Source organism: Eleutherodactylus coqui, chromosome 9, assembly GCF_035609145.1.
Source record: "Eleutherodactylus coqui strain aEleCoq1 chromosome 9, aEleCoq1.hap1, whole genome shotgun sequence".
In the NCBI taxonomy this organism is placed as follows: domain Eukaryota; kingdom Metazoa; phylum Chordata; class Amphibia; order Anura; family Eleutherodactylidae; genus Eleutherodactylus; species Eleutherodactylus coqui.
In genome coordinates this window covers 42,485,407-42,512,528 of record NC_089845.1, presented here as the reverse complement: position 1 = coordinate 42,512,528, position 27,122 = coordinate 42,485,407, and the positions used below count along the sequence as shown (strand labels likewise).

The 27,122-nt window shown below is 40.9% G+C and overlaps 1 protein-coding gene across 4 annotated transcripts in view; it reads left to right on the top strand.

Annotated features, from left to right (window-relative positions):
• The window catches only part of DSP (desmoplakin), a 60,100-nt gene extending 33,367 nt beyond the window's left edge, over nt 1–26,733 (top strand). For 2 of the 4 annotated variants that reach the window (XM_066579287.1, XM_066579286.1), the window contains exons 6-24: nt 741–791; nt 1,135–1,296; nt 2,858–2,962; nt 3,468–3,563; nt 3,801–3,926; nt 4,467–4,619; nt 5,227–5,381; nt 7,132–7,258; nt 7,336–7,576; nt 8,526–8,755; nt 9,462–9,628; nt 10,911–11,049; nt 12,415–12,608; nt 12,906–13,068; nt 13,708–13,791; nt 14,750–14,857; nt 15,653–15,751; nt 18,150–20,444; nt 22,976–26,733. In XM_066579287.1, coding sequence (XP_066435384.1) covers nt 741–791; nt 1,135–1,296; nt 2,858–2,962; nt 3,468–3,563; nt 3,801–3,926; nt 4,467–4,619; nt 5,227–5,381; nt 7,132–7,258; nt 7,336–7,576; nt 8,526–8,755; nt 9,462–9,628; nt 10,911–11,049; nt 12,415–12,608; nt 12,906–13,068; nt 13,708–13,791; nt 14,750–14,857; nt 15,653–15,751; nt 18,150–20,444; nt 22,976–26,176 — 7,896 coding nt within the window. In that variant the 3' untranslated portion in view covers nt 26,177–26,733. The remainder of the gene's footprint in view (nt 1–740; nt 792–1,134; nt 1,297–2,857; nt 2,963–3,467; nt 3,564–3,800; nt 3,927–4,466; nt 4,620–5,226; nt 5,382–7,131; nt 7,259–7,335; nt 7,577–8,525; nt 8,756–9,461; nt 9,629–10,910; nt 11,050–12,414; nt 12,609–12,905; nt 13,069–13,707; nt 13,792–14,749; nt 14,858–15,652; nt 15,752–18,149; nt 20,445–22,975) is intronic. The other 2 variants (XM_066579288.1, XM_066579289.1) reach the window with 2 other exon arrangements.
• The last annotated feature ends 389 nt before the right edge of the window (nt 26,734–27,122 follow it).

Below are 27,122 nucleotides of genomic sequence, written 5' to 3'. Positions count from 1 at the left end.
CTTGTACGTGGGCCAATGATCCGTTTAGGGGAGGTTCATCCCCAACTATTGGCTTATGTAAGCATGCCCACGATCAGCTGAGAAACCAGCAAACACTTGTTTATTGGCTGAGCAGATCTTTAAGGCTGCCTTCACATACATGGAGTTGCTGCGAAAATTGTGCAGCGTTTACAGTTTTAGAGAAGCGAATGAGATTTTAAAAATCTCCTTCACACGTCACTGATTTTTTTTTTCTGCTGCTGAAACCCCAGAAATTTGAAAAACGCAGTGGATTACAAATCCACAAAATGTCTATTTATGTTGTGGAAATGCTGCGGAGTTTTGCCATAGAGATCAATGGAGAATGCAAAAAATGCGCCAAAATCTACAAGTACACTTTTGTTGCAGATTTTGAATCTTTTCAGTTGTGGAAATGCACTGATGCGGCGCTAGCTTTCCTGGTATGTTGCGCCAAATCTACAATGGAAGTTTCAACACAGATGTGAAGGCAACTTTAAAAAAGTTAGAAAAAGTAACTATCCCACTGCATTACTGAAGCTCAGCTAAGATGACCCAAGCGTTTCTGACAGCGAGCTTGCTGATTGTTTCCAATAACACCCTGCAGTTGTAGGTTGTAATAGAGTTACTTAGCCGGAAGTAGATCCGCTACATATGGACTTAAAATGATGTTCAAAATGTGAAAGCCAAAAAGTTGAACATTTTGGTTCACCGTCATGACTATATCTTTTTTATCTGTCTAGCGTGAGAAAGGAGCGATTTATCAGCTAGAGGAAGAGTATGATGCGTTGCTGGTAAGTACCGATTATGACCACTTCTGCCGCCATTAGTATGTGTTTCGGGTATGTTCACATGTGCAGGTTTTTTTTTAATGCAGTTTTTGAAGCCAATATCAGGTGTGGCTTAAAAAGGAGAGAAAGTATAACGCCAGGATACTATTTACTCTCTTCCTTTTAATTCTTTCCTGGTTTTGGCTTCAAGAATTGCATCCAAAGACCTGAACATGTGAACAGACTCTAAAGGGGCGAGTAAGTTGAACTGGCTCAGAGGAAAGCCCAGTTTATAATGTACCATGTGCATGAAGACTAGACCTTTATTTGTCATGCATCCTTATATTCATCTGTTTCACAAATGTAGAAACTCTCTTTTGAAAGAATGGATCAGCTGCGTCAGCTGCAGAACATCATTCAGGCCACATCCAGAGAAATCATGTGGATCAATGATCGAGAGGAAGAAGAACTGGTCTATGATTGGAGTGACAAGAACACCGACATTCCAAGGAAGCAGGAAGCATTTTCTGTAAGACCCCAATGCTTTAGAATTTAAGCTCTCTTTGCCTAGGAATTGTTCTACCTTCCGTTGGGTTTCAGGGTTTTGGCGGCAAGAACAGCAAAGTCTGCCGGAATATTCTGTTGGGTAAAAACTCAAATTTCCAAAAGAAAGCTGATGTATCCCACTATAGATTGATTTTAATCACTCAGATTTCATTCAGATTTGTAAGAAAACAGACCTGTTGTACTAGAAGCAGAATTTTAGCTCTATCGCGCAATGCATAATTAATTAATGTCAGGTTGCATAGGCTTAGAATGGGGTGGGCCTGCTTTATACACAGCAGGTGCTAATATAGCTGACCCCTGGGTGCATCGGACGAGATTGGAAAGAATGCTGATCCCCGCTGTTACCCCTTCTGATACTACGATCGGGAAGAATACTGATCCCCACTGTTAGCGCTTTAGATACTACGATCAAAGAGAATATTGATCCATGCTGTTGCCTCTTTAGATACTACAATTGAAGAAAATACAGCTCCCCACTGTTAACCCATTATATACTGCAGTCAAACAGATTGCAGTATTTAAAAGGCAGGACAGAGAGATGGGGCTCCCTCTGCTCCCCAAACAGCTCCCCTGTGATGAGATCGTGGGGTACTGCCATTCAGTTGCAAAGGCAGCCTGGGCCTAGAAAAAGATCCTAGGGCTTAGTTTTAGTTTATTAAGCTCTGCCTGAGGTTTATATCGATTTTTGTTAAAGGGGTTGTCTCGCGAAAGCAAGTGGGATTAAGCACTTCTGTATGGCCATATTAATGCACTTTGTAATATATATCGTGCATTAAATATGAGCCATACAGACGTTATTCACTTACCTTCCCTGCGCTGGCGTCCCCGTCTCCATGGCTCCGTCTAACTTCAGCGTCTAATCGCCCGATTAGACGCGCTTGCGCAGAAGGGTCTTCTGCCTTCGGGTCTGTCCGGCAGCAGCGGCGTTCTGGCTCCGCCCCCTTCTACGTGTCATCGCGTAGCTCCGCCCCGTCACGTGTGCCGATTCCAATCCTCCTGATTGGCTGGAATCGGCACTCGTGATGGGGCGGAGCTACGCGATGACGCGTAGAAGGGGCGGAGCCAGAACGCAGCTCGTGCCAGACCGAGCCGAAGCCAGAAGACCCTTCTGCGCAAGTGCGTCTAATCGGGCGATTAGACGCTGAAGTTAGACGGAGCCATGGAGACGGGGACGCCAGCGCAGGGAAGGTAAGTGAATAACTTCTGTATGGCTCATATTTAATGCATGATGTATATTACAAAGTGCATTAATATGGCCATACGGAAGTGTATAACCCCACTTTCTTTCGCGAGACAACCCCTTTAATACCCATTAGAATTTTAAATGCAGCATTGAGTGTGACTATTAAAAATACCCTGAAAGCAAAGCCCATTACCTCCTACTTGCTCCTCATAGATATATGGCATACAAGTTTTGAAAAAAATGTTTTTTGTTTTTTTTTAACTTTGCAATAATGGTTCCTGTCTAGACTATATTTACGAGATGTGAAATATTGCAACGAATCACCTTTTTTATGTTCTAGAAACTTATGAGTCTTTTGGAGGTTAAGGAAAAGGAACTGAACAAGCTGAAGCTAGAAAGTGACCAGCTGATCATGAGCCAACATCCAGCATCAGACAAGATTGAGGTAAGGCTATGATAGAGATGAAAGACAAAAATCACAGCGCCGAAATGACAATCATTGACTTTCCACTCGTCATTCGTTTTCTCCAGGCATAAAAACCATCGTTGGCTGGTTCACTTATCGAGCGGTTTATACAGCAGTTGTTCGGTCGTTCTCAGCAACTTATACAGCGGATGGGAAAGACTGAACAACTCTCATTTGAACGAGCCAACGATGTATCTGCCTGGCGGTAAACATGCAGCTCCTTCATTATGTTGCACTTTGGGGGACCTGTTTTTAATAAAATATTTTTACCTTGGTCAACCCCTTTAAGGCTTTTTCTGTATATCATTTTCAATATGGAAAAGCCTCATCCACATGCAAGGTACTGTAATCTGCTACAGATATATTACCTGCTCGAATATACAGGTAGCATCTGCAGTGATCCCATCCCATACTTACCATTCTTGTACTGTATATTGTGTTTATACCATATGTACTGCTACTGACGGGACCTATTTCTTCTCAGGCTTATATGGACACCCTGCAGACTCAGTGGAGCTGGATTCTTCAAATTACCAAATGCATTGATGTTCACTTGAAGGAAAATGCTTCCTACTTTCAAGTAAGCTATTATTTTGTCTTGCACTTGTGCAGTAATTGATGTTCTATTCAGGAAACTCAAGGAGGACGGTCTACTTACAGATTGCAATTTCTGGCGAATTCTGAGATTATTCCATCTGTTTAATATAGCAAATTGCCATTTCAGTGATGAAACCCATGAAACAGACTTTTTCTAATGTGTGTTTTGCCAATTTGAATATTTTCTTTCATTCTCACTATTAATGTTGTTTAATTTCAGTTTTTTGATGAGGCACAGAGCACCCAAACTTACTTAACAAATCTTCAAGACACCATCAGAAAGAAGTACCTATGTGACAAGAGCATGCCGTTGTCACGGGTCCTGGAAATGATTAAGGATTTAGAGGTATGATTCCGATCTACTCTTCCATCTCACCGCAGTGCAGGCTCTGATACCTGTACAAATCTATATACGAATGTCCTCATTGCCATCAAGCCAATGTGCTCACTCATAAGATGCAAAGACCTGACGATTGTAAGAAATCTCACAGGTTTGGATTTTTTTTTTCTCCAGTCATTGGGTCTTGGCAACTTACAAGCGACAGCGTATTGGCTTCTGTTCCTTTGCAACGTCATAGGGCTATGCTGTGATTGTTGGCTGCACGACCTGTTCAGTGGCCAAAATTTCAGTATAGCTCTAACCTAAATGGAGTTTACTTTACATTCATATACAGTGAAACTTCTTTAAGATGACTACCGAGAAGGTCTAGGGAAGTAGTCTTCTTAAAGAACATGGCCAACATGCGAAATATATGGTGGAATTGAATATGGTCTTTCAAGAAGGTGGTCTGGAGAAGAATCCCTGTACTTGGAAGCCAACTGTTACTGGTTATTAGAGTTCTTATGGCTAAAGTTTTTTGATTACTTTTGCTTTCTTCTTTTACAGAAAGAAAGAGACAAAATAAATGAATACAAACGACAGGTTCAAAACCTGGTCAATAAGTCCAAGAAAATAGTGCAGCTCAAACCAAGAAACCCGGACTACAAGAGAGACAAGCCAATCGTTCTGAAGGCTCTCTGTGACTACAAGCAGGACCAGGTACTATTTACTTCAATTTTGTAAAATGGGTCTAAAGTTCTTTTAGCATTTGCTTTAGTCTTTATTGAGTAATGTGTACATTATGTGTTTGGATTTACACCGGGCTCATTTGAAGAACCATTTATACATTCAGATTTGAGCCAAATTGCATATATACATATTTCCAAAATGTAGCTTTAGGGAAAGCATATTTCTTACTGCTTTCCTTTAGGCTCTTCAATAAAATATAAGACTAGTGCCAGGTACAGCAACCTATATTCCTTCATTGCTATGAACCTGTCAAACATGAAAGCCTCACTGTTCCCTACATTAAGAGGACAGGGGCTGACATAAGTGGCTCTCGTATTCTGCACAAAGGTACAAAAAATGGGACACTTCACTAATGATCTACTTTACCAATCAGAATGGATGCCACTTGCTGATAATGCAGTTCCCTAAAATGTTTTTTAATCTCTACATCTATGTAACCTGCCTATAAATAATGTATAAAGTATTAGGCTGAATTGGCTTGACATATGTCTTTTCTCAGCCTTACATACTATGTTATGTTATTCAAAAAGTTCGGAAATGGTTTACTAGAGTGCCATTTGTTGAAATGTCTACACAGAAAGTTATACACAAAGGAGATGAATGCATCTTGAAGAACAATTCTCAACGCAGCAAATGGAATGTGACCGGCCCTGGTGGGCTAGACATGGTGGTTCCTTCTGTCAGTTTGATTATCCCACCACCAAACCCAGGAGCCGTAGACTTGTCTTCCAAGTAAGCTCTTCCAATATATTTTTTTAATGTTTATACTGATACAAAAAGTACCCAGGCTATAACATTACGTATTAGAATTAGTTGTCGATCACCAAGACAGACCATAGTCTGATTGTATGCAAGGAACTGATACATGATTAAGGGGGCTTTTAGACAGAACGTTATTGTTCAAACAAGTGAAAGTGAACGATAATCGTTCGGTCTAAATGTGAGCCAACGACTGAATGATGAATGAGAATCGGGGTATCCTCCACCAGCCCAAATAGACAAATTTTAGGATGCAGGATGCATGGGTTCCCAGATACTGTAGTGTTTTTATGGGGGTGTTTCCAGTTGGGCAACACTTTTTTTTTTTAGCATAAAAAAAAATAAATTTATGTAGAGTTTGCGTTGCTACATCAACCGGGATGTCCTCCCCCTGCCCAAATAGACAAATTTTAGGATGCAGGATGCGTGGGTCCCCAGATACGTCTCCATAAACTCGAGAACTTCTTTCCAATACGCCTGTAGAGCATGTCATTCCCAAAACATATGCATGATTGTGCTCATATTTATCAGGCATCTTGGACATTCTGCAATAGGAATTAGGCCCATGGTACACACGCAGGTTGAAGTATAATAAATTCTGTGAAGGTACTTTAATTTGGATCAGCTTTTCTCTAGTGCTGATCGAGAGTGGTCCTGAGCTGGCCAACATGCTGCTTCGGTCATAGGCTTCCAAGTCCGGTATGTCTGAGTCCCACTCTTCAAGAGCCCCATCTCTTAATGAAGTAAGGCTACCTGCCAGCTTCCTATAAAAACTAGAAAGCAGCTTCAGAATATTGGCCACCTGTTCCGGCTCCTCCAACTGGGTCAGGGCCAGGGATATGCTCAGGCCTCTAAATTGAGCTCCCAGGGCGTTACAGAGTTCAAAATATCTAAAGAGGGAGTTATTAGGAAGGTTCAGTCGTATTTGTAGTTGTGAAAAGATAATAAGAACACAATGTTCTACCACATCCGAGAGGGCAGTTATTGCATAGGGTCTCCAGAAGATAGTGTCTGGTGTGTTTTGCAATTGTGGAAGATTAGGGTTGCTCCACAGAGGAGTGTGAGGGGACCATTTTGCTGCCTCAACAGGGATCAGATGGAAGGCTATATTCCAAATTTTAAGGGTCACCCACATGGGCACAGGTAGGGTAGTTATGCGTGAAGTCAGGCCCCTTAGCAGTAATCCTCTCAAACTGTGATCTGGCCCCACTATTCTACGTTCAAGCCCTATCACTAGGCTATAGTCAGTAGAGGACAGCCACCACCCCACGCATACCAGCTGACTAGCCAGATAGTAGTAGTGGAAATGGGGAAGGGCCAGGCCCTCGCCCTCCACGAGCAGAGAGTTTCTAGTTTATTTCTTGTGTTGGATCCTCACCACAATATATGGAGGAGTACCTTTTGGAGAGTCATAAAAAACCTTTTAGGGATCACAATAGGTGTATTCTGAAATATATATAGAAATTTGGGTAGTAACTTCATTTAGATTAAGTTTATACGGCCTACTAGCATCAGTGGAAGGGAAGCCCATCGGGTCACCATGACCTCTACCCATTCCAGCAGTGGGACAAGGTTGTCCGTATAGAAATGGTCAGCAGACTGTTGCACCAGACTAAAATACTTCTGCTAACATATTCTTTCGCATCTTCAGCATATAGCTTATATTGTAAGTAATCTAACTCGTATAAAAAGTACAATATAACTTGTGTTGTAAATATTTCAGAATCGAGCAGTTTTATGAAGCAATTCTGACTCTCTGGAACCAACTTTACATCAACATGAAGAGTTTGGTGTCATGGCACTACTGCATGATTGACATAGAGAAAATTAAGACTATGACACTTGCTAAGGTATGAGTTTATACCACATGTGAGCTACGTATATCATGCTTTCAATACGTTAGTAACTGTATGGCTTCTTATTACAGCTTAAGACGATGCGCCAAGAAGACTACCAAAAAGTTGTTACAGATTTGGAAATGCATTATCAAGAGTTTATGAGAAACAGCCAGGGCTCAAACATGTTCGGTGATGATGATAAAAGGAAAATATACACTCAGTTTTCTGATGCACAGAAACATTATCAGACCCTGGTGGTACAGCTCCCTACCTACCAAACTAAGGAGACCACGTACATCAAAACTCGACCACCACCGCAGATAACCAATGGTATGTCTATCTGTATGAGTAAACACACCAAAGTACAGGAGCACTGCAGTCCATTAGAGTTAAAACTCTCTTTATTCAAGACATTATATATAAAAACCAGTGGAGCGTATCATTGCTGCGGTGAAAGGCTACGCATTTCGGCTTACTCCGTCGTGGCAGCAGTGACATGCTATATTGGTTTCGGCTCCAGGCCACTTAAATTTAAGTTGTCATGGCTTCCAAAAACAGCATATGTTCCACTCGTATTTCTAAATATCCATTGGGCAGATGATATTAATCTAACCGGCCATTGGACATGGCTGTCCTGCAGTTAGGCAAATGTGTGATTTGTCAGGTCCCAAATCTGTCTTATTGAAGTTGATAGGTGTATCTACCTCACATTTTTGGACTTTATCTCCATTTCATGGCCACGTAACTGTTGCAGCCGTGCTGAGGCCTGCACCTTGCCTGCAGGCCAGACCAGGTTTTGGGTGTGCCCTTGCTTCTCTGGGAGCTGAGGGGTGTGGTAGCTGCAGGAGGAAGGTCAGTCAGCACCTGGTGCTGAGTAGCCTGGCTCCTATTTAAACAGGGCCAGCATCTCCTGTGCTGGTCAATCACTTCAGTTGCATTTTGGACAGCGATGGAGCAACACTGCTTGGCGGAAGCTCTCCATGCAAGCTAAGTTCTTTTCTGTTTTGTTTGGTTCTGTTTCGCTTCTATTTTGTGCTAGGGCTCCCTGATGGGGACTTGTTAGTGGCCCAGGCACGCGTGCGGGCTCGCACTTGTCAGAGTGATCGGTCCGCCGAGTAAGCAGGGCCCCCTCCCGGGTTAGGGGACTATAGGGAGAGTAGTCCCCATAGTGTTATGTTTCCTTTGCACAGTTGTGCCTTTGATTTATGTTATTGAGGTTGCACGCCCGGAGGACGCAACAGTAACATCTTTTGTATCTTCTTTTATTTCCTTTCAACAGAAAGAATTGAAGTTGTTACCGAAAGTACTGCCTCGAATTTGAAAGGAAGCAAGACTTCGACTACTGCAATAGACAGTGAGAGGCTGAAGCAAGAGAACTGGCTGCTGTTAGAGCTACAAAGGATCCGCCAGCAACTGGAGCTCTATGAATCTAAACTTCTGCAAAGAAATGTCTACAATGTTGATCAAGAAACATTCAGAGATTTCTCATACAGAATAAATGATATCGAGGTAGATCCATTAGCTTTTTCAGTCAAGCATTTCATATTCCCTTAACAAACTATCTGGGGGAATATAAACAGGAGCGTCCCAAATCTAAGCAGATACAATTGACTGTTTTTGACGTTGCTGTAAAATAGAGAGATTTTGGAATAATGTCAAAGAATTGTTTAGGAAAATAGGGGGAAGAGATATCAAATCTATGGTTCTATTAGTCTTTGCATGTGGAGGGATATATCAACATTTGCTCATGCAACCTATTTGGTGGCGGAAACTAACACAGAGATTTCAGAGCTCCTTTGGTCGATCTACAGATAGAAGAGGTTAAGGAAGATCTGAAAAATATGGTTAAAATATATGTTCAAAAAGCCCATTCCAAAAAAATAGGGAAGATTTGTAGCTGCCATATTCACAAAGGGAGAATGGGAAAATTTGCATGACCCATTTAAATACTACTTAATAAGGAGAGTATGGAATAGAAGGGTTGACAAAATGTAGCAGTGTGCATGCTCATGCCCATAAGGGGGTGGGAAAGGGAAATAGAGTATATGTAATATCTGGAGTTCTATTCCACGTGACAAGAAATGGACATTGCTTGCGAGTTACGGAGATGTTCTCCGGATTATGTATTTGATGATGAGCAGGACATGTTGATAGTTTTGGATGCTTTGGATGCTATCTGTAATTCTAGTGTCTGTCTTCTGCTTCTCTATGACAGTCTTTGAGAGGAGATGGACAAAACTTATCAGCACAACTTACCAAGATTAAAGAGATGATCATGAACTTAAAGGATTCGGACAAGTTCCCGTATCTGCAGTCTGAGCTGAATGCACTACTAAAGAAGATGGAGAATACTAATGGATTTTCTGTAGACCACCTAGAAAGGTAGAAGAACATATCATTACATTTCAATTAGGAACTCAAGACATGTGACTATGGAGGTTTAATAAAGGCACTACATTTTTGTGATATAGAGTATCCCGTATCGCAGCAAACTAGGTTTTCAGCTATTTGCATTTCTATATAGATCTATGAATTACTATATTAAAAGCGGTCAACCTACCTTGTACATTGGCTTTAAAGCCATAAAGAATCCATAACTAAACTGCACAGCTATGTAATATACTAACTCACAAGTAATAATACAGCAAAGTTCCATTAATTTGGCACATGATGTTCTGTAAATCCTGCTAATCCAGAAAGTGAGAAAAAATAGTCTTAACATTTGATTTCTATTGCCGCGCCATATAATTTGCGTGCCCCGGCTGATGCTTAAAAGGGTTTCACCATGACTTAAATTTGTTTCACAGCTACTCTGTCCTTCTTGGTTGCTGCTGACATGGTCATGTGACTGCTGCAGCCAATCGCTGACCATATCAGTGAACTTCTATAGCCAGGGATTGGCTGCAAAAGTCACATGTTCAGCAGCAACCAGGAAATACAGAGTGCTCGTGAAGCAATTTTAAGTAATGGGAAAACCCCTTTAAGGACCCACCACCTCTCCTGATATCGGTTACAGTAAATTGTATTATTCCACATAACACTTGTGGAGTAGCTACACTGTTGTTCCTCCTAGAAATGTATGAGTAAATTGACATCTGGGCGTTACCAGTTTGGGGGGTATCCTTACACAATCTAACATAAGTACGGATTGGACAATATGACTTTGTAGAGACCCACTCCCAACTGTCCATATATTCATACATTTTCCCCCTCTCCCTCATTCTACCCACCGTTGTCCTTTCTTAGTCTATATTCCACCAAACTGATGAAGGGGTCTTGTCCCGAATAGCATATTAATGTGGATTGTTACATTGTAATACTGGTTGTCTAATAAAGGAGAGGTTGATCTTCAATCACTGTAGCTTATTGTCCGACTCTGGAGAGTTTCGCCACTTTACCTGTTCTTGCTCAATAACTCCAAGTCAGGATAGGTAACAGTCCTCTTTAAATGTCTGGGTGGTTTTGAATTCCTGATAATTCGGCACCTAGGTGGTCCTGAGGATGCCAGAGTATTGGAATTGTAGTCTAATACTAATAATTTACACTCACATTATACACCTTATGGGGATAATATCTGTAGAGCACAGCTTCATATTAAATTCTTTAGACCGTTTGCTCTATTCTCTTTCTGCTAATTAGTCACATTATATATTTGCCCTTTAAGACTCCAGTCACTGAGGATTCTACTTCAGAGCATTCTTCAGATCGAGGACCTTATAAAGGTTTATGAAGCTCGATTGACAGAAGAAGAAACCATTTCCCTTGATCCAGCAAAAGTTGAAGCATATAGAAATACATTGAAGGTAAGGAAAATGCCCAAACTGCACACTATATTGAGTAAACCTCTAAATGTGAGTCTCAATTTCTCGTTTTATACGTGGTTTTGATTTGCTTGACTTAAAGGGAACCTTTCACATTGTGCATGCAGCCCTATCTGTGGTCAGCATGTTGTAGAGTAGATGGAGCTGAGTAAACTGATATATAGTTTTATAGGAAAAGCTTCAGTACAACTTGTATTTTACTCATTTAAGTTCCTGCCCTTCCTAAGCTAAGGAGTCCAGTGGGCGGTCTTAGTGATTTACGGTTATGTCTGTACGCAGTCAGACAAAAAATATGTCCGCCCACTGGACTCCTAAGGACAGAAATGTACATGAGTAAAATACAAGTGGTTATACCAAATCTTTTCCTACAAGACTATATATCAATCTGCTCAGCTTCTTCTGCTCTATAACATGCTGCTTGTGGTTCTGACACCAACAGATTCCTTTTAAATTAAGTATCTATCCTAGAACACCTTTTTCTTCAAAATCTAAACAAGTGTAATAATATGTGTTGATTTGGAAAAAATATATATTTGAGGTTTCCTGATCTGGATTTATAATCTCCACATTTGTGTCTACATGAAGGGGTTAGCTGAGTTTTAGAAATGATGGCCTAACCTCAGGATAGGCCATTAATAACCAATTGGTGGTTTGACTCTTGGCACCTCTGATTAACAAATGTTTTAAGTTCCCACAACGCTTGTATGAGCACTGCCGCCTCTTTGATATTCACATCTGTCGTTACTCAGAATGCCGTACTTTTAGTAGCGTCCATTCCCAGTATTGCAGTAACGTCCATTCCGAGTATTGCAGTATCGTCCAATTCACTTCAATGGGACAACGCTGTAATACTCAGAATGGCTGCTACTAAAAGTACACATTCTAAGTAACAACAACTAGTTGGAGAGAAACCTTGAAGAGACTGCAGTGCTTGTACAACTGCCACAGCCTCTTCAAATAAGTGGTTGGCATGGTTCTTGAGAGTCAGGCCACCGATCAGCTATTGATGGCCTATCCAAAGAATAGGTCATCAATTTTTTTAAAAACTTGGCTAATCCCTTTTAAACTCTTCATGGTGTCCAATAATACAGCCATCTTACACTAATGATAAGCAAGCTTAGTTTTTGTTTGTTTTTACCTTATTGGATGTCCAAAGATCAGGAGATCTTACTTCCAGATCAGGCTGGTATTTACAGTGTTGACCGTCATCTTCTCTAAGACTGTCTTTATGAATTTTCCTTCAGATATGGTTACAGGATTGTGTAGAAGACCAACCATAACACTTTACCTGTTTCTAATATTATACACTGTTTTCTACATATTAACTTGTCTAATCTGAAATTTTAGAATATGAAAGCTGAGCTAGAACAGAAGAAATCACAGCTGATCTCTCTGGATACGGAGTTGAAGAAAACACTGCAGATAAATGACCGTGTTGTCCAGGCTTATCCATATTGTGAAGTAGACCTCTCCAAGTTCTCTAACAAATGCAATCAACTAACCGAGCGCTGGCACAGGATAGAAAAAGAAATTGATGACAGGTAAATATGTTGTAAAGTGTCCCAGATAAACTGCCTGTATACATATGAAAGATGAGCAGTCTAATCTGGGAACAAAACTTTATATGTACCTGTTACAATGTGGTTGGGATGAGGCGATACACCGGGGTATTTACAAGTGGGACACTGGACTGGGCATGTGCACTACTTAGTCATATGACTACAGTGGCCATACAAATAAAACTGAGAATAACCATAAGACTGCAGTGGGCATATAGCTCATATGCTGGGCAGAAGGGTATATTTATTTAAGTGTTCTAAAATGATCCCTTCTTTTAGATCTTGGGAGCTCGAGAAACAAGGAAAACAGCTGAAGAATTATAGAGATATGTATCAGAGCCTAAGCAAGTGGATTGGAGACACCAAACAGAAGCTAGATGTCTTAGAGTCTTCAAAGCTTTCAGATCCCAACACCGTTGCAAGATACCTAAGTGACCAAAAGGTGGGTACAATTTCTGGAAAGGCATTATCTCTTAAGATGCCTAAATTCAGATCGGAACTAACTAAATGTTTTTGACACCCTTGCCAATAGTATCAATGACAGGTTCTGTTCTATATCGGCATCCTGTTCATTCTGCTTCCTACTATTCTTCAAAACTATCCCGTAAAAATCTACCTCATGTCTATTATCTATCGACAGTAATTAATCTACCTCATGTCTATTATCTATCTACAGTAATTATTCTATATTTACATATATTAACTATCCTTATGCTAAGCTTCTTCTTTAAAGAAGACTTATCATGTTGTAAAGTCCCCAGGGCTGGTTGTATAGCTCTGCAGCTGCGGCCTCGCTCTTATCGCCACTTTTTCTTCTCTGCCTACTCTCAGTCAATGGGTTACATTCGACTGTTAATAAAGTCCAATGTCCCCCATTGTCAGCGAGTGCTGGCGACCGCTCACTTGACAGATTCCCACTGCAGGGATCCAAATCTAAGAAGAGCCTATATAGGAGAATGGAGGCTAGTATGAAAAAAAGAAAAGCAGCAATAGTCATTTCGGCCGCGGCTGCCCCCTGAGTTGTGGACACTTCGCATATTAATAGTACCTGAATTCATAAGTTTTTGTTTTTGCTTCATAGAACATGAATGTTGAAATACAAGGCAAAAGAGAGAAGGTAGAAGAGGTGATGAAGACTGCTGACCAATGTGCATCATCTATCAAGGTAAGGGAAATATTGGTCCCACGTGGCATTTAGGACTTTAAGTGTTCTTAAATAAATGGACAGATTCTAATTATTATATGGCTCCAACTGTTAAACTGTCCTACGTATTACATAAGTGACAGATGGTTCACATGCTGATAGGTCTATTGCTTTCTATATAAAATACGTCCTTGTGTTGCATAGGGCAAAGTGAATGACTATCGTTATCGTATATGTCCATTCAGCATATTACTGATGGAGGCGCACTGTTTTTACATAATTGTTACCTCCACTTAAAAAGAGATTAACAGTAAATAAGTCTTATTTCTCCACTTAATATTTCCACCTGCATTATTTTTACTGTGTTTTTTGGGAGCCGTTTGCTACACCAAAAAAACCCAGATTAGTATTACAAGGGGATTTTGCCACAAATTTTGCTCTAAAGTTCTGTGCAAAATCCAAAAAAACCATTGATGGTCTTCCACTGATTGCATCATTTTGTCTAAACAGGCAGTCCTTCATCTATGAATGACTGCCTGTTCACTGTGAACGGAGGTGGGCACGCCGGAACGATCTCCAGTCCACTCCGCCTCCATTCACAGAGCGATTGTCATTACTGTGTAAAGGCACAGCAGCAGTCCTCACTGGGATGGTTGTTGGGTAATCAACAGTCCCACAGCCGTCCCATGTAAAAGGGCCTTAATACAGTAAATAGCATTAAATGTTAATAACTGTAAGAAGGTGGCAAATCAATACAGGTCAGTACAAACAGCCATGCCCTTAGAAATTCACACAGAGATGAACCATGTAAGCAATCCCGGTCTCCCTCTTTAGACACAATACCAATGAGATACACACTATTTCAATTATATTTAAATATAGATACCCTTATAATGAACAGAAGACATCTAATGCCATAGAATACGTTACAAAACCATTATACTACTAATCGCCTTTTTTTCATGTTCTTATTATTTAGGACTATGAGCTTCAACTGGCATCATACAGTTCTGGACTGGAAACCTTACTTAACATCCCAATAAAAAGGACCGTAGTACAATCTCCAGCAGTCGTTGTCTTGCAAGAGGTTGGTACACCATGCTTTTTCATCCATGTCTAATTGCATGAGCTTAAAGGAATATTCTGGGCTTTTACTATTGATGACCTATCCTCAGGATAGTTGATCGTCAGGGGTCTGCTGCTCAGGATCCCGATGATCAGCTGATCCTCCAGCTCACTGCCAGTGCAGCCGGGCCAGGTATCTGCATCGGTGGTCAGAAACAGAAGTGTAATAGAAAGGCCTCACTGCCATTGGAATAAACTGTAGCAATACCTTCTATTACACTTCCAGCTCTGTTCGCAATGAGGAGCGGATGTGTAAAGGAAGACATTGCTCCCATTGAATTGCATGGGAATAAAACTTTTCTATTACACTTTTGTCTCTGATCACCGATGCGGATGTCCGGTCCCACTGTAGTGACAGCAGGATGAAGGATCAGCTGTTCGGCACTGATATCGAGCGGCGGACCCACATCGATCAACTATTGATGACTGATCCTGAGGATATCTCATTAATCGTACCTGCCAAGAAAACCTCTTTAACTTGGAAAAAATACCAGCCTGGCACAAGTTATCAAACGATAGAACAGATATGTTGGTGCTAGATAAACAATGGTGAAAATATATTTTTAGGAAAGTTAAGATCGGCAATTAATTCTGCACTGAATGTCACATGACAGACGATCGATGCTATTAGACAGCTAGCTAACTGCAAATGATAGAACTACAGGTTGTATAAAATGTATATATTAGAGGTCACGATTATTGCAATAATTATCAAAGAAAACCTCAAGCATAATCAGAATTTCATTTTCCCCTACAGGCTTCTGACATCCAAGCACGCTATATCGAGTTGCTAACTAGAGGAAATGATTTCTACAAACTTTTACATGAAATGTCAAAGAGTATGGAAGACATAAAGGTATTTACACCTCCTAACATCCTTTATACAAACCAAGATGACTATGTATATAGAGAACACTGAACTGCAGTGATATAAGGTATCTGCTGCTGTATGGTATTTGGGCTGTCCAAGTCACCAAAGTTATAGCAGTGACTTTCACTAGAGGGGGGTTTTAGATGGAATGAAAAAATAATTCAAACGAGCGAAAGTCAATGATAATCGTCCACTTTTTGCTTATTGTTCAATTTATGCAGACATACAAATCATTGGCTCGTTCACTTATTGTTGGGTTTAAACAGCAATTGTTCACTCCTTCTCAGTCACTTATACAGCCGATGTGAAGGATGGAACAATTCTGAACGATTTCTCTTTTGAACGAGCCAACGATGTATCTGCCTGTCTGACCAGGCCGCACGAGAGCCAACGAGCCAACGATGTATCTGCCTGTCTGACCAGGCCGCACGAGAGCCAACGAGCTAGTGGTGACATCAGTCGCTCCCTTAAGGCCTCATGTCCACGGGGAAAATCAGGCCCGCTACGGATTCTACATGGAGAATCTGCAGCGGGTCCCTCCTGCCCCGCGGACATGGGCGCTGAAAATAAGAATTTAAAAGAATTTACCTATCCGTAGCGGGCGGGGAAGGTCTGCTCTTCCTCACAGCCAGATCTTCTTTTTCGGCCAGCGGATGAATTCGTCACGCCGGCGGCACGTCGCCGACGTGCCGCGCGCATGCACCGGGCACATCCGCCGAGCCGAAGCAAGAAAGATGCGGCCGTGAGGAAGAGAATACCTTCCCGGTCCGCTCCGGATGGGTAAATTCTTTTAAATTCCTATTTTAGGTCTCCCGCGGATCCGGACGGCTTCCATAGGCTTCAATAGAAGCCCGCGGGAGCCGTCCCCGCGGGAGACCCGCACGAAAATGGAGCATGGTCCAGATTTTTTCATGCTCCATTTTTTTTAAAATCCCTTTTATTGACCATCCGCGGGTATTTATCTACCCGCGGGTGGTCAATGCTTCCCTATGGGATGCGGATCCGCATGCGGGAGATCCGCTGCGGATCTTAAATCATATTTTGCCCGTGGACATGAGGCCTAAACGATAAATTAGCTAAAAAGGCCCTTACTGCCTTATAACTACATACACATTTTTTCAGAAACAGTTGGAGCTTAATCCAGCCGTCTTAAAGGGATGGTTTCATGAACACTGAGCTATATTTCCTGCTGACATTTGCAAGTAATGGCAGTAGATGTAGCGACAAAGCAGTCAATTTGCCCAAACAATTGTACGATGCCTGTAGAAAACTCTGCTGTCACTTGTAATTTGGTAGGAGATGAGGCTTTGTGTTCATGAGTATAACGGAAGACACTTAGAAGACATACATAATAATGATTTCATGTATTGTATGAATCTCTTGCTTATGAAATATGTCGGCTGAGAAAAAATATTTTAGTTTACTCATCAAGTCCAACAACTTAAAGGGAACTTGTCTTCAATTTCCAGCCAATTAAACTCCCCACAGAGGCAGAATATATCTGTTACCAAAACCTACTTTGTTTTGTGTATTGGAAATCACATGTCTGCAGAAATACTACTTTAAAATTTCCGGCACCATATGCAAATGATTGAGGACCCGACCAGGGGGCGGGCCAGACAGTCTATGCTGGCTGGAGTTGCTTACCTAAACTCGCCTCTCTCTGCTAGTAATCAATATCCATAGAGCCATCAAAATTCCGTGCATGCACATTGTGTATGTAGACTGGCGTATGTGCAGTTCATCTGTCCCTCTTGTGAGCAGATTCTGAGAGCTGATCTGTGCATGCTTCGATCTACTGGAGGAGCATGCGTGAGATTTGGATGGCTCCGGGAGATGGCCTCTATTAAGTCTCCTCCTCAGCAGAGAGGGGTGGGTTTAATTGAGAGACTCCGGCCAGCAGAGACGGTCCAGCTAGTCCACCAGATTGGTCTGCAACCACTTGTACACATCGTAGGAAATTCAAAAACTGTGTTTTTGCAGATATGCGATTTCTAATAAGCAAAACAGAGTAAATTTTGGTAACAGATGTATGTCAGCATTCTAACGCTGCGGGAAGTTTCATCACCTAGAAACTGATGACTGATTCCCTTTAATAAGTCACAACTGGGTTGGAAAGGGTATCCTCTCTCCTTAAGGAGAGCACCTGGAAGGCCATGCATGCTCCTCTGGGAAATATATGCAAATAAGGAAGATGGAAAGTTGAGAAGGGCCAGCATAATAAAGAAAGTTTCTGAGACTTAATATACAATAGTTGATCTCACGAAGAGAATGAAGCCGACAATTATAAAGTTATATGGTTAGAATTACTAAAATAGCAGAATAACTTGGTGTGAAAGATTCTATTATAAAATTGTGATAACATTTTGTAATTTTTTAACAGATGAAAAACACTAGGATTGAGCTTCTTGAGGAAGAACTGCGCCTTGCCAGAGATGCAAATTCAGATAATTCCCAGAAAAACAAATTTCTGGATAATAATCTGCAAAAATATCAGCAGGAGTGCTCAGAGTACAAATCAAGGCTCCTCCTTCTGGAAGACATGAAGAGGAAAGCAGAAATGGAAGGGTCTACTACCAAACAGAACCTTGACAAATGCTATAGTCAGATAACTGAACTGAATGAAAAAATTACCAGGCTTACATATGAGATTGATGATGAAAAAAGGAGGAGAAAGGCAATGGAGGACAGATGTGAGGTCCAGAAGACTGAATTTGAACAAATTCATCAAAAGAGGCACGTTGAGTTAGAAGGTGTCAATCGACATAAACTGGAAACTGACAAGGCAATCAAGGAGAAGGAATATGAGATAGAGAAGCTAAGAGTTCTTCTGCAGGAAGAGGCCCAGAAGAAGAGGGAGTATGAAAATGAGCTATCAAAGGTAAGGAAGCAGTATAGTGAGGAAATCAGTAGTATGAGGAACAAGTATGAATCTGAGATAAACATTACGAAGACCACAATACAGCAAATATCTGTTCAGAAGGAAGAAGACACATATGAATTAAGAGCCCAACTTGAGAGACTAGCAAGAGAAAATCGAGAGTTTACCCAAGAAATCACCCGCCTCAATGAAACCATTGTCCAAACAAATGAACACCGGAGAAGGGTCGAAGATGAAGCTCTTCAGCAGAAAGCCTCAGGGTCTGAGCTCAGTCAGAGGAAGCAGCAATTAGAAAAAGAATTACAAAACCTAATTACGAATCATTCAGAAGAAGTTATCAGATATAAGAGATCACTGGAAGAAGCCAGCAGGACAATTCAAGATAGAAACAGTGAGCTTGACAAGTTGAAGTACCAACTTCAAGAGGAGGCTGCACGCCAGAGACAATATGAAAACGAGCTCGTTAAGGTAAGAAACAATTATGACGATCAGCTTATAAGTTTAAGAAACAAGTATGAGACAGAAATTAATATTACAAAAACCACCATCCATGAGATAAGCATTGAAAAAGAGGACAACATCACTGGCTTAAACCAACAAATTGATAATCTGCAAAGGGAGAAACGAGACTTGTCGGCAGAGGTAAACAGGCTAAAGACCTCTCTGACACAAATGACAACTAATTTGAGAAAAACGGAGGAAGATGTTCACCAGCAGAAGTCATTCACATCGGAGGTGACTCAAAGGAAGCAACAATTAGAGAATGACCTAAGGCAGTTTAATATCATTAGAACTGAGGAGGAGAACCGAAATAAAAAATCTTTGGATGACGCCGCCAAAACAATTCAGGAACGCAATAAGGAAATTGAAAGACTGAAAAAAGTTATTGAGGCTGAAATAGACCAAAGGAAAAAACTTGATGCTGAGCATGTCAAGTTACAGAGGTCCCAGTTCAACCTAGAGAAATCGAACAACGTCGCTACAGAGACCATTAGCAAATATAAGATTCAGGAGCAAGAATTTATAAGACTTAAATCAGACTATGAAAAACTATCAATAGAAAAACAAGGGAAAGAAAATGAAATAAACAGACTTCAAGTCAACCTGAAAGAACTGCAGACTCAGAAGAATAAACTTGAGGAAGAGATAAACCGGCAAAAAAGAATTGCTGCCGATGAGCATGCAAAAAATAAAAGGTTAGAAGAAGAGTTAGAGGCTCTTCGAAGAAGTAGTAGTGAGCAGCTGAAAAAGATCACAACTCTAACACAACAAGTCGAGCAAGTGACAATCATTAAACGGCAAACTGAAGACGATTTAAGGCAACAGAGAGAGTCTTTAGATGGTCAGCTCAGAGATCAGCAAAGAAGCATCGATGAGCTGAGTAAGCTTGTAGCAGAGGTGGAAAGCCTACGACGCCAGTTACACGTTGAGCAAGAAAACTTACGGCAGGCTCATATAAGAAATGAGCACCTGCAAAAAACCATCGAAGAGCGAAATCGAAGCCTAAATGAGAATAAAATAGAGATAGAAAGGCTGCAGTCAATAACCGAAAATCTGACTAAAGAGCACCTGAGGCTGGAAGAAGAGCTGCGTTATGTTAGACTGGAAAATGAGGAAGTCAAGAAATGTAAAGATGAAGTGGATGTTGAAAAAAATTCCACTATTACAGAGCTAAAGAACCAGCTGCAGATCAGCAACAAGCGCTCTTTGGAACTACAGGGTCTAATAAATGAATTGCAGAAAGAGAGGCAAAATTTGAGACAGGAAATTGAAAAATTCCAAAAGCAAGCACTAGAGGTATTCAAATAAATTTCCTTTAATGTGTTTTCTGTCCAGTAATTTAATAATTCAGTGACCTAACGTGTAATTAATGTCTAGTAACCGATTGTAATTGGATTTATAATCGACAAAATAGGAGGATTTCTTACCATGAGAACAGGGGTTCCCTTCGAGTTACCTACTGACCAGAAAACGGGTAATTAACCAGTTCTGGAAATGCAAAGTCCAATTTAAATTGACTTACCATTTGGATTAATTTGATATTGATTGTTAATAACAAAATAACATCCAATATGTAAATAACTATTAACATTAACTGGGCATTTGATATGCAGTTAAAGAGAATCTGTTACCTCTGAAAAGAACCATAAACTAAGTTATGGTGCGGTTTGGAAAGGTGACTGGGAGCTGGAAGATGTTTTTTTTTAAACTAGCCTGCTCCTCCAATCCTGTGGTGTTGGCTGGTGAAGTCCATGCACAGTTCGAAAATCTGTCTCTTTTCAGACTGCTGTGCATTTGCTCTCCCATAGACTTCATAGACATTCCCTGACTCCCCAACACCCTAGACTTCATAGGCATCCCCACTGGCTCCCCTACACCCTAGACTTCATAGACATCCCCTGGCTCCCCTACACCATAGAATTTATAGGCATCCCCTGGCTCCCCTAGACTTTATAGGCATTCCCTGTCTCCCCTATACCCTAGACTTCATCGGCATCCCCTGGCTTCTGTACATCATAGACTTCATAGGCATCCCCTGTCTCTCTTACACCGTAGACTTTATAGGCATCCCCTGACTCCCCTACACCGTAGACTTTATAGGCATCCCCTGACTCCCCTACACCATAGACTTTATAGGCATCCCCTGGCTCCCCTACACCATAGACTTCATAGGCATCCCCTGACTCCCCTACACCCTAGACTTCATAGGCATCCCCTGGCTTCCTTACATCATAGACTTTACAGGCATCCCTTGGCTTCACTATACCCTAGACTTTATAGGCATTCCCTGGCTTCCCTACATCCTAGACTTTATAGGCATCCCCTGACTTCCCTACACCCTAGACTTTATAGGCATCCCCTGACTTCCCTACACCCTAGACTTTATAGGCATCCCCTGACTTCCCTACACCCTAGACTTTATAGGCATCCCCTGGCTTCCCTACACCCTAGACTTCATAGGCATCCCCTGGCTCCTCTACACCCTAGACTTCATAGGCATCCCCTGGTTCCTCTACACCCTAGACTTCATAGGCATCCCCTGGTTCCTCTACACCCTAGACTTCATACGCATCCCATGGCTCCTCTACGCCCTAGACTTCATAGGCATCCCCTGGCTCCCTTACACCCTAGACTTCATAGGCATCCCCTGGCTCCCTTACACCCTAGACTTCATAGGCATCCACTGGCTCCCTTACACCCTAGACTTCAAAGGCATCCCCTGGCTCCTCTACACCCTAGACTTCAAAGGCAACCCATGGCTACTCTACACCCTAGACTTCATAGGCATCCTATGGCTACTCTACACCCTAGACTTCATAGGAATCCCCTGGCTCCTCTACACCCTAGACTTCATAGGCATCCCCTGGCTCCTCTACACTCTAGACTTCATAGGCATTCCCTGGGTCCCCCACACCATGGACTTCATAGACATCCCCTGGCTCCCTTACACCATAGACGTCATAGGCATCCCTTGTCTCCCAACACCTCCCTGAACAGCACCATAAATTAGTTACAGGTTCCCTTTTAAAGCCAAATCATAAACTATGAATAATACTTTAAAAAAAGGAGTATAATATTTGATGCAAGGCCGGTTACATTACGTTCCATTGATCACTTTGTCGTTTTTTGAGTTAGGCATGGCAGCTATAAACTATTATATATATGCATGTATTTATTATATTAATTATATTATAAAGGATGAAATGTATTTCAGTACATCAGTATGTACACTTATTTAATCTATGATATTTTAGCAACTAATAAAACCGTTTCTGTAACGCTTCATATAACAAAAACGACATATTGTCAATCCTATTAAACATTGTTCTTCGTATATCTTGTGATTTGCTCTATAAAGTCTTCACTAACTTTTGTTTTCATGTTCCAATCATATGTATCACCTGTCTCTGATGTCAATGAATCGGAGTCTGATCTCATTAAATTTTGTCTTTTCAGTTTGTAATCTGTTTTTTTTCTGTTTTTGTGGGGTTTTTTTCCGCTTTTAGACCAATTCTAAGATAACTCACAAAATCTTCTAGCCTGCAATGACCAAACATAGCCTTATTCTTCTTCTATAGTGAACGACATGTAGTATTTTCTAAGTTTCAAACCTTTCATATCATGTAGTAAGGGAACGTAGCTAAGTATATAGCTTCTCTATTATGATATAATTCTATATTTCATTATCATACTTCAATGAAGCTACCAGTCTGTGAGAGTTTAGACCCTATACTGGTAGAAGCTTAGATATGAGTAAATTTTGAGAATAAAATTCACTATTTGTTGCAATAAACAATCATTTCTTTGTATTTCTCTCTTTGTTATAGGCCAGTAGTAAGATACAGGAAAGCAGTATGAAATGTACTGAAGTAATTCATGAAAAAGAGAGCCTTTTGATGAAAATCAAACTTTTGGAACAAGACAGAACAAGGTTGCAGCGTCTTGAGGAGGAGCTAAGCCGGTCAAAGGCTGCATTAGATTCAGAGACGCGAAATAAGCAACGCCTGGAAGAGGAGAAACAGCAAATTCGAAATGACCTAAATCAGTGGAGGACACAATGCACTCGGAAGGAGGAAGATGTCAAGAGAATAGAAAGTGATTGGGAGAAAAGTGAGAGAGAAAAAGGTTCCTACAAAACTGAAATAGAAAGATTACAAATAGAGATTAGGTCTATTGAAGAGCGATATAAGCGAAAGATTGAAGAGACTCAACGATTGACGAAGGCAGATTTTGATAACCAACGCCTTTCTCTTGAAAGGGAGATGGACAATCTGAGGAGGCGACCTATATCATCAAGCAAGCAGATTCAAACTGATGAAGACATGTCAATCGACCCATCCAAGTTTGTTTTTGATGGCCTGAGGAAAAAGGTTACAGCGCATCAACTTATGGAATGCCAAATAATAACCAAAACTACTTATGAAAAGTTAATAAAGGGCCAGAGGACACTGGAAGAAGTTGCCGCTGAAATTGAACCCTTTTTAAAAGGTGCTGGTGCAATTGCCGGTGTGTCCGTAACACCAAAAGAGAAGTATTCATTTGTGGAAGCAAAGAGAAAGAAACTTATTTCACCCGAGAGCACAGTCATGCTTCTAGAGGCTCAAGCCGCAACGGGAGGAATAATAGACATACAAAGGAACGAAAAACTGTCCGTAGACAATGCCGTAGCTAGGGACCTTATCGATTTCCAAGACAGAGATGCTATTTATACTGCAGAAAAAGCAGTCACTGGATTTAAAGATCCCTTTTCAGGAAAAATTGTATCCGTTGCAGAAGCCATCAAGAAAAATCTCATTAGTCGGGAAGTTGGTTTACGGCTTTTAGAAGCTCAAGTAGCTGTTGGAGGAATAGTTGACCCAGTAAACAGTGTCTTTGTACCTGTTGAGGTTGCGTTATCACGTGGCTTGATTGATCGTGATTTACAGAGATCTCTTAATGACCCCACTGACGATGGAAAATATTACTTGGAACCAGTCACTAAGAAGAATGTCAGTTACGCACAACTTAAACAGAAATGCAGAGTGGAATCTCACACAGGACTACTATTACTTCCAGTAATGAAGAAAAGTCTTTCCTTCCAAGGTATCAGGCAACAAGTACCTTTGACAGAGTTAAAAGAGTCAGGCATTATTAGCTCTATTACAGTAGATCAACTAGAATCTGGGCAAATTTCCGTGGAAGAAGTCAGTGAAAGAATTAAAGACTTTCTGCAGGGATCCAGCTGTATTGCTGGTATCTACAATGAGGCTACAAAAGAAAAACTAGGAATCTATGATGCAATGAAAAAAGGATTGCTTAGACCTGGAACCACCTTGGAACTACTGGAGGCTCAAGCAGCAACAGGATTCATAGTGGACCCTGTAAATAATCTAAGGCTTACAGTCGAAGAATCTTACAGAAGAGGCCTTGTTGGAATCGAATTCAAAGAAAAACTACTGTCTGCAGAAAGAGCTGTAACAGGTTACAAAGACCCAGAAACTGGAAACATCATTTCTTTATTTCAGGCTATGAACAAGGAGCTTATTGAAAAAGGCCATGGTATTCGCTTGCTGGAAGCTCAGATTGCTACTGGTGGAATCATTGATCCAAAAGCAAGTCATCGTTTACCAGTTGATGCTGCCTATAAGCGGGGTTATTTTAATAAAGAACTGAATGACATTCTTGAGGATCCTAGTGATGATACAAAAGGCTTTTTTGATCCCAACACAGAAGAAAATCTGACCTACTTGCAACTAAAAGAAAGGTGCATCGTTGATGAGAAAACCAATCTTTGTCTATTGCCGTTAAAAGAAAAGAAAAAGTTGGTCCAGGCGTCCCAGAAGACAACATCTAGGAAACGTAGAGTGGTAATAGTTGACCCAGACACCAACAGGGAAATGACTGTACAAGAAGCTTATAACAAACAGCTGATTGATTATGAAACTTATTGTGAGCTCTCAGAACAAGAGTGTGAGTGGGAAGAAATAACTACTGTGGGTTCAGATGGCTCCACCAGGGTTGTGCTTGTTGACCGCAAGACGGGCAACCAGTATGATGTTCAAGAAGCGATAGATGCAGGCATAATCGGCAAACGCAGCTTTGAACAATACCGTGCTGGTACCCTAAGCCTTACTCAATTTGCAGACATGATATCCAACAAGAATCTAAGTGATGATGTACTAACTACTTCACGACAAGATTCCGCTTCACGACAAGATTCCGTTTCCTCTCCCAAGTTTCGAACAGTCTCTTGGTCTAAGAGTGGCTCATTTTCAGACTCCTTAGAAGAAATTAGTCCTATCGCAGCCATATTTGATACTGAAAATTTAGAGAAAATCTCAATCTCAGAGGGCATCAAGCGTGGCATTGTTGATACAATTACTGGACAGCGTTTACTTGAAGCACAGTGTTGCACGGGGGGCCTTATTAATCCAACCACTGGTCAAAGAGTTCCTCTGCAAGATGCTGTCACTCAAGGCATAATAGATCATGATATGTCAGCCAGGCTGAAGCAAGCTCAGAAAGCATATTCTGGTTTTGATGGCGTTAGAGGGCAAAAAAAATTATCCGCTGCGGAAGCCATAAAGGTAAACTGGCTGCCGTATGAAGCTGGACAACGTTTCCTTGAGTTTCAGTACCTAACAGGTGGCCTTATCGATCCAGAAACACAGTCCAGAATTACAACGGAAGAAGCTATACGCAAAGGTATCATTGACGGGCGTGCTGCTCAGAAACTTCGAGATGTCAACAACTTTCCCAAAATTCTGACCTGTCCAAAAACTAAACTGAAAATCTCCTACAAAGAGGCAGTTGATCGTTCAATGGTTGAAGACGTTACAGGCTTGAGGATGCTGGAAGCAGCTTCAGTGTCGTCTAAAGGAATAAGCAGCCCATACAATGTGTCTTCAGCACCTGGATCTCGTTCAGGATCTCGTTCAGGTTCACGCAGTGGATCACGGCGAGGAAGCTTTGATGCTTCAGCTGGTTCATCTTCTACATACAGCTATTCTTTCCAGTCAAGTGTTAGCAATAGTTCTTTTGGAAATTAATCGGTAATGGGTTTGTCTGTCTAATGGGGTAAACTATACTTTTTTTTGTTTGCCTTATAAAAATAACCGTTAAACTACGTGCTTCATATTTTCTTATTTGAAAGGTTATTGAATGTGCACTGAAAGACCAAATCAATCTTTTTGTGATGAAGTGCATGATGGTTTTGTCGCAAGCTCTTCATGACTAAAATGGTTAAAAAAATCCTTTTATGTACTTAGCAATGTGTATGAGTAACACATTATTTGTAATGTAGTTTTCATTTGCTATGCCTTTTCTACAAATTCTTATACAGTTAATACACAATTGGTGAATGCTACCTAGCTACTTCGTTTTTTTCATTTTGACTTCAATTTCTTTACTAAAATACTAAAAGTACCAAATGGTTAAGGTTCCGGTCTTAGATTTATATGTAGATTCACTTCCCAGCTGAGCCATAGTCTAGCTCGTTTTATGCTATACATACATACAACTGTGTGGTTTACTAGCGTTGGCCTTTTATATTCAACTTTTTGCTTGTTTGTTATATTGGCTGGCAATAAAGTATGAAACATTTCAAGTGTTTCGGTTTTTTATGTTGTTTGAGTGAAAGTTTGATAAAAACAGCATTGCTGTTTCTATACACATATCTCATACTCTACAATTTCGGGCCCAATTCCATAAATACTTGCTTAAATCATAAGACACCAGAAAAAATAATCCATTTGCAAATTTACTTTTTAATATTCCTCATCGGGGCTATATGTATAGTAAATCCCACCGGTCTTCTGAGTTTGTAGAAATTTTTTTAAAATGTACCCGTACTTGCATTCCATTATTAACTCAACTGTTCCCACTGGTAGGGAGGCATAATGGATCCATTTAATGGAACTTGTGTAAATGCAATTCCCCCTATATGTAAGTGGAGGTTCATGTTAAAATCTACTACACGGTGTCAGAAATGTTTCC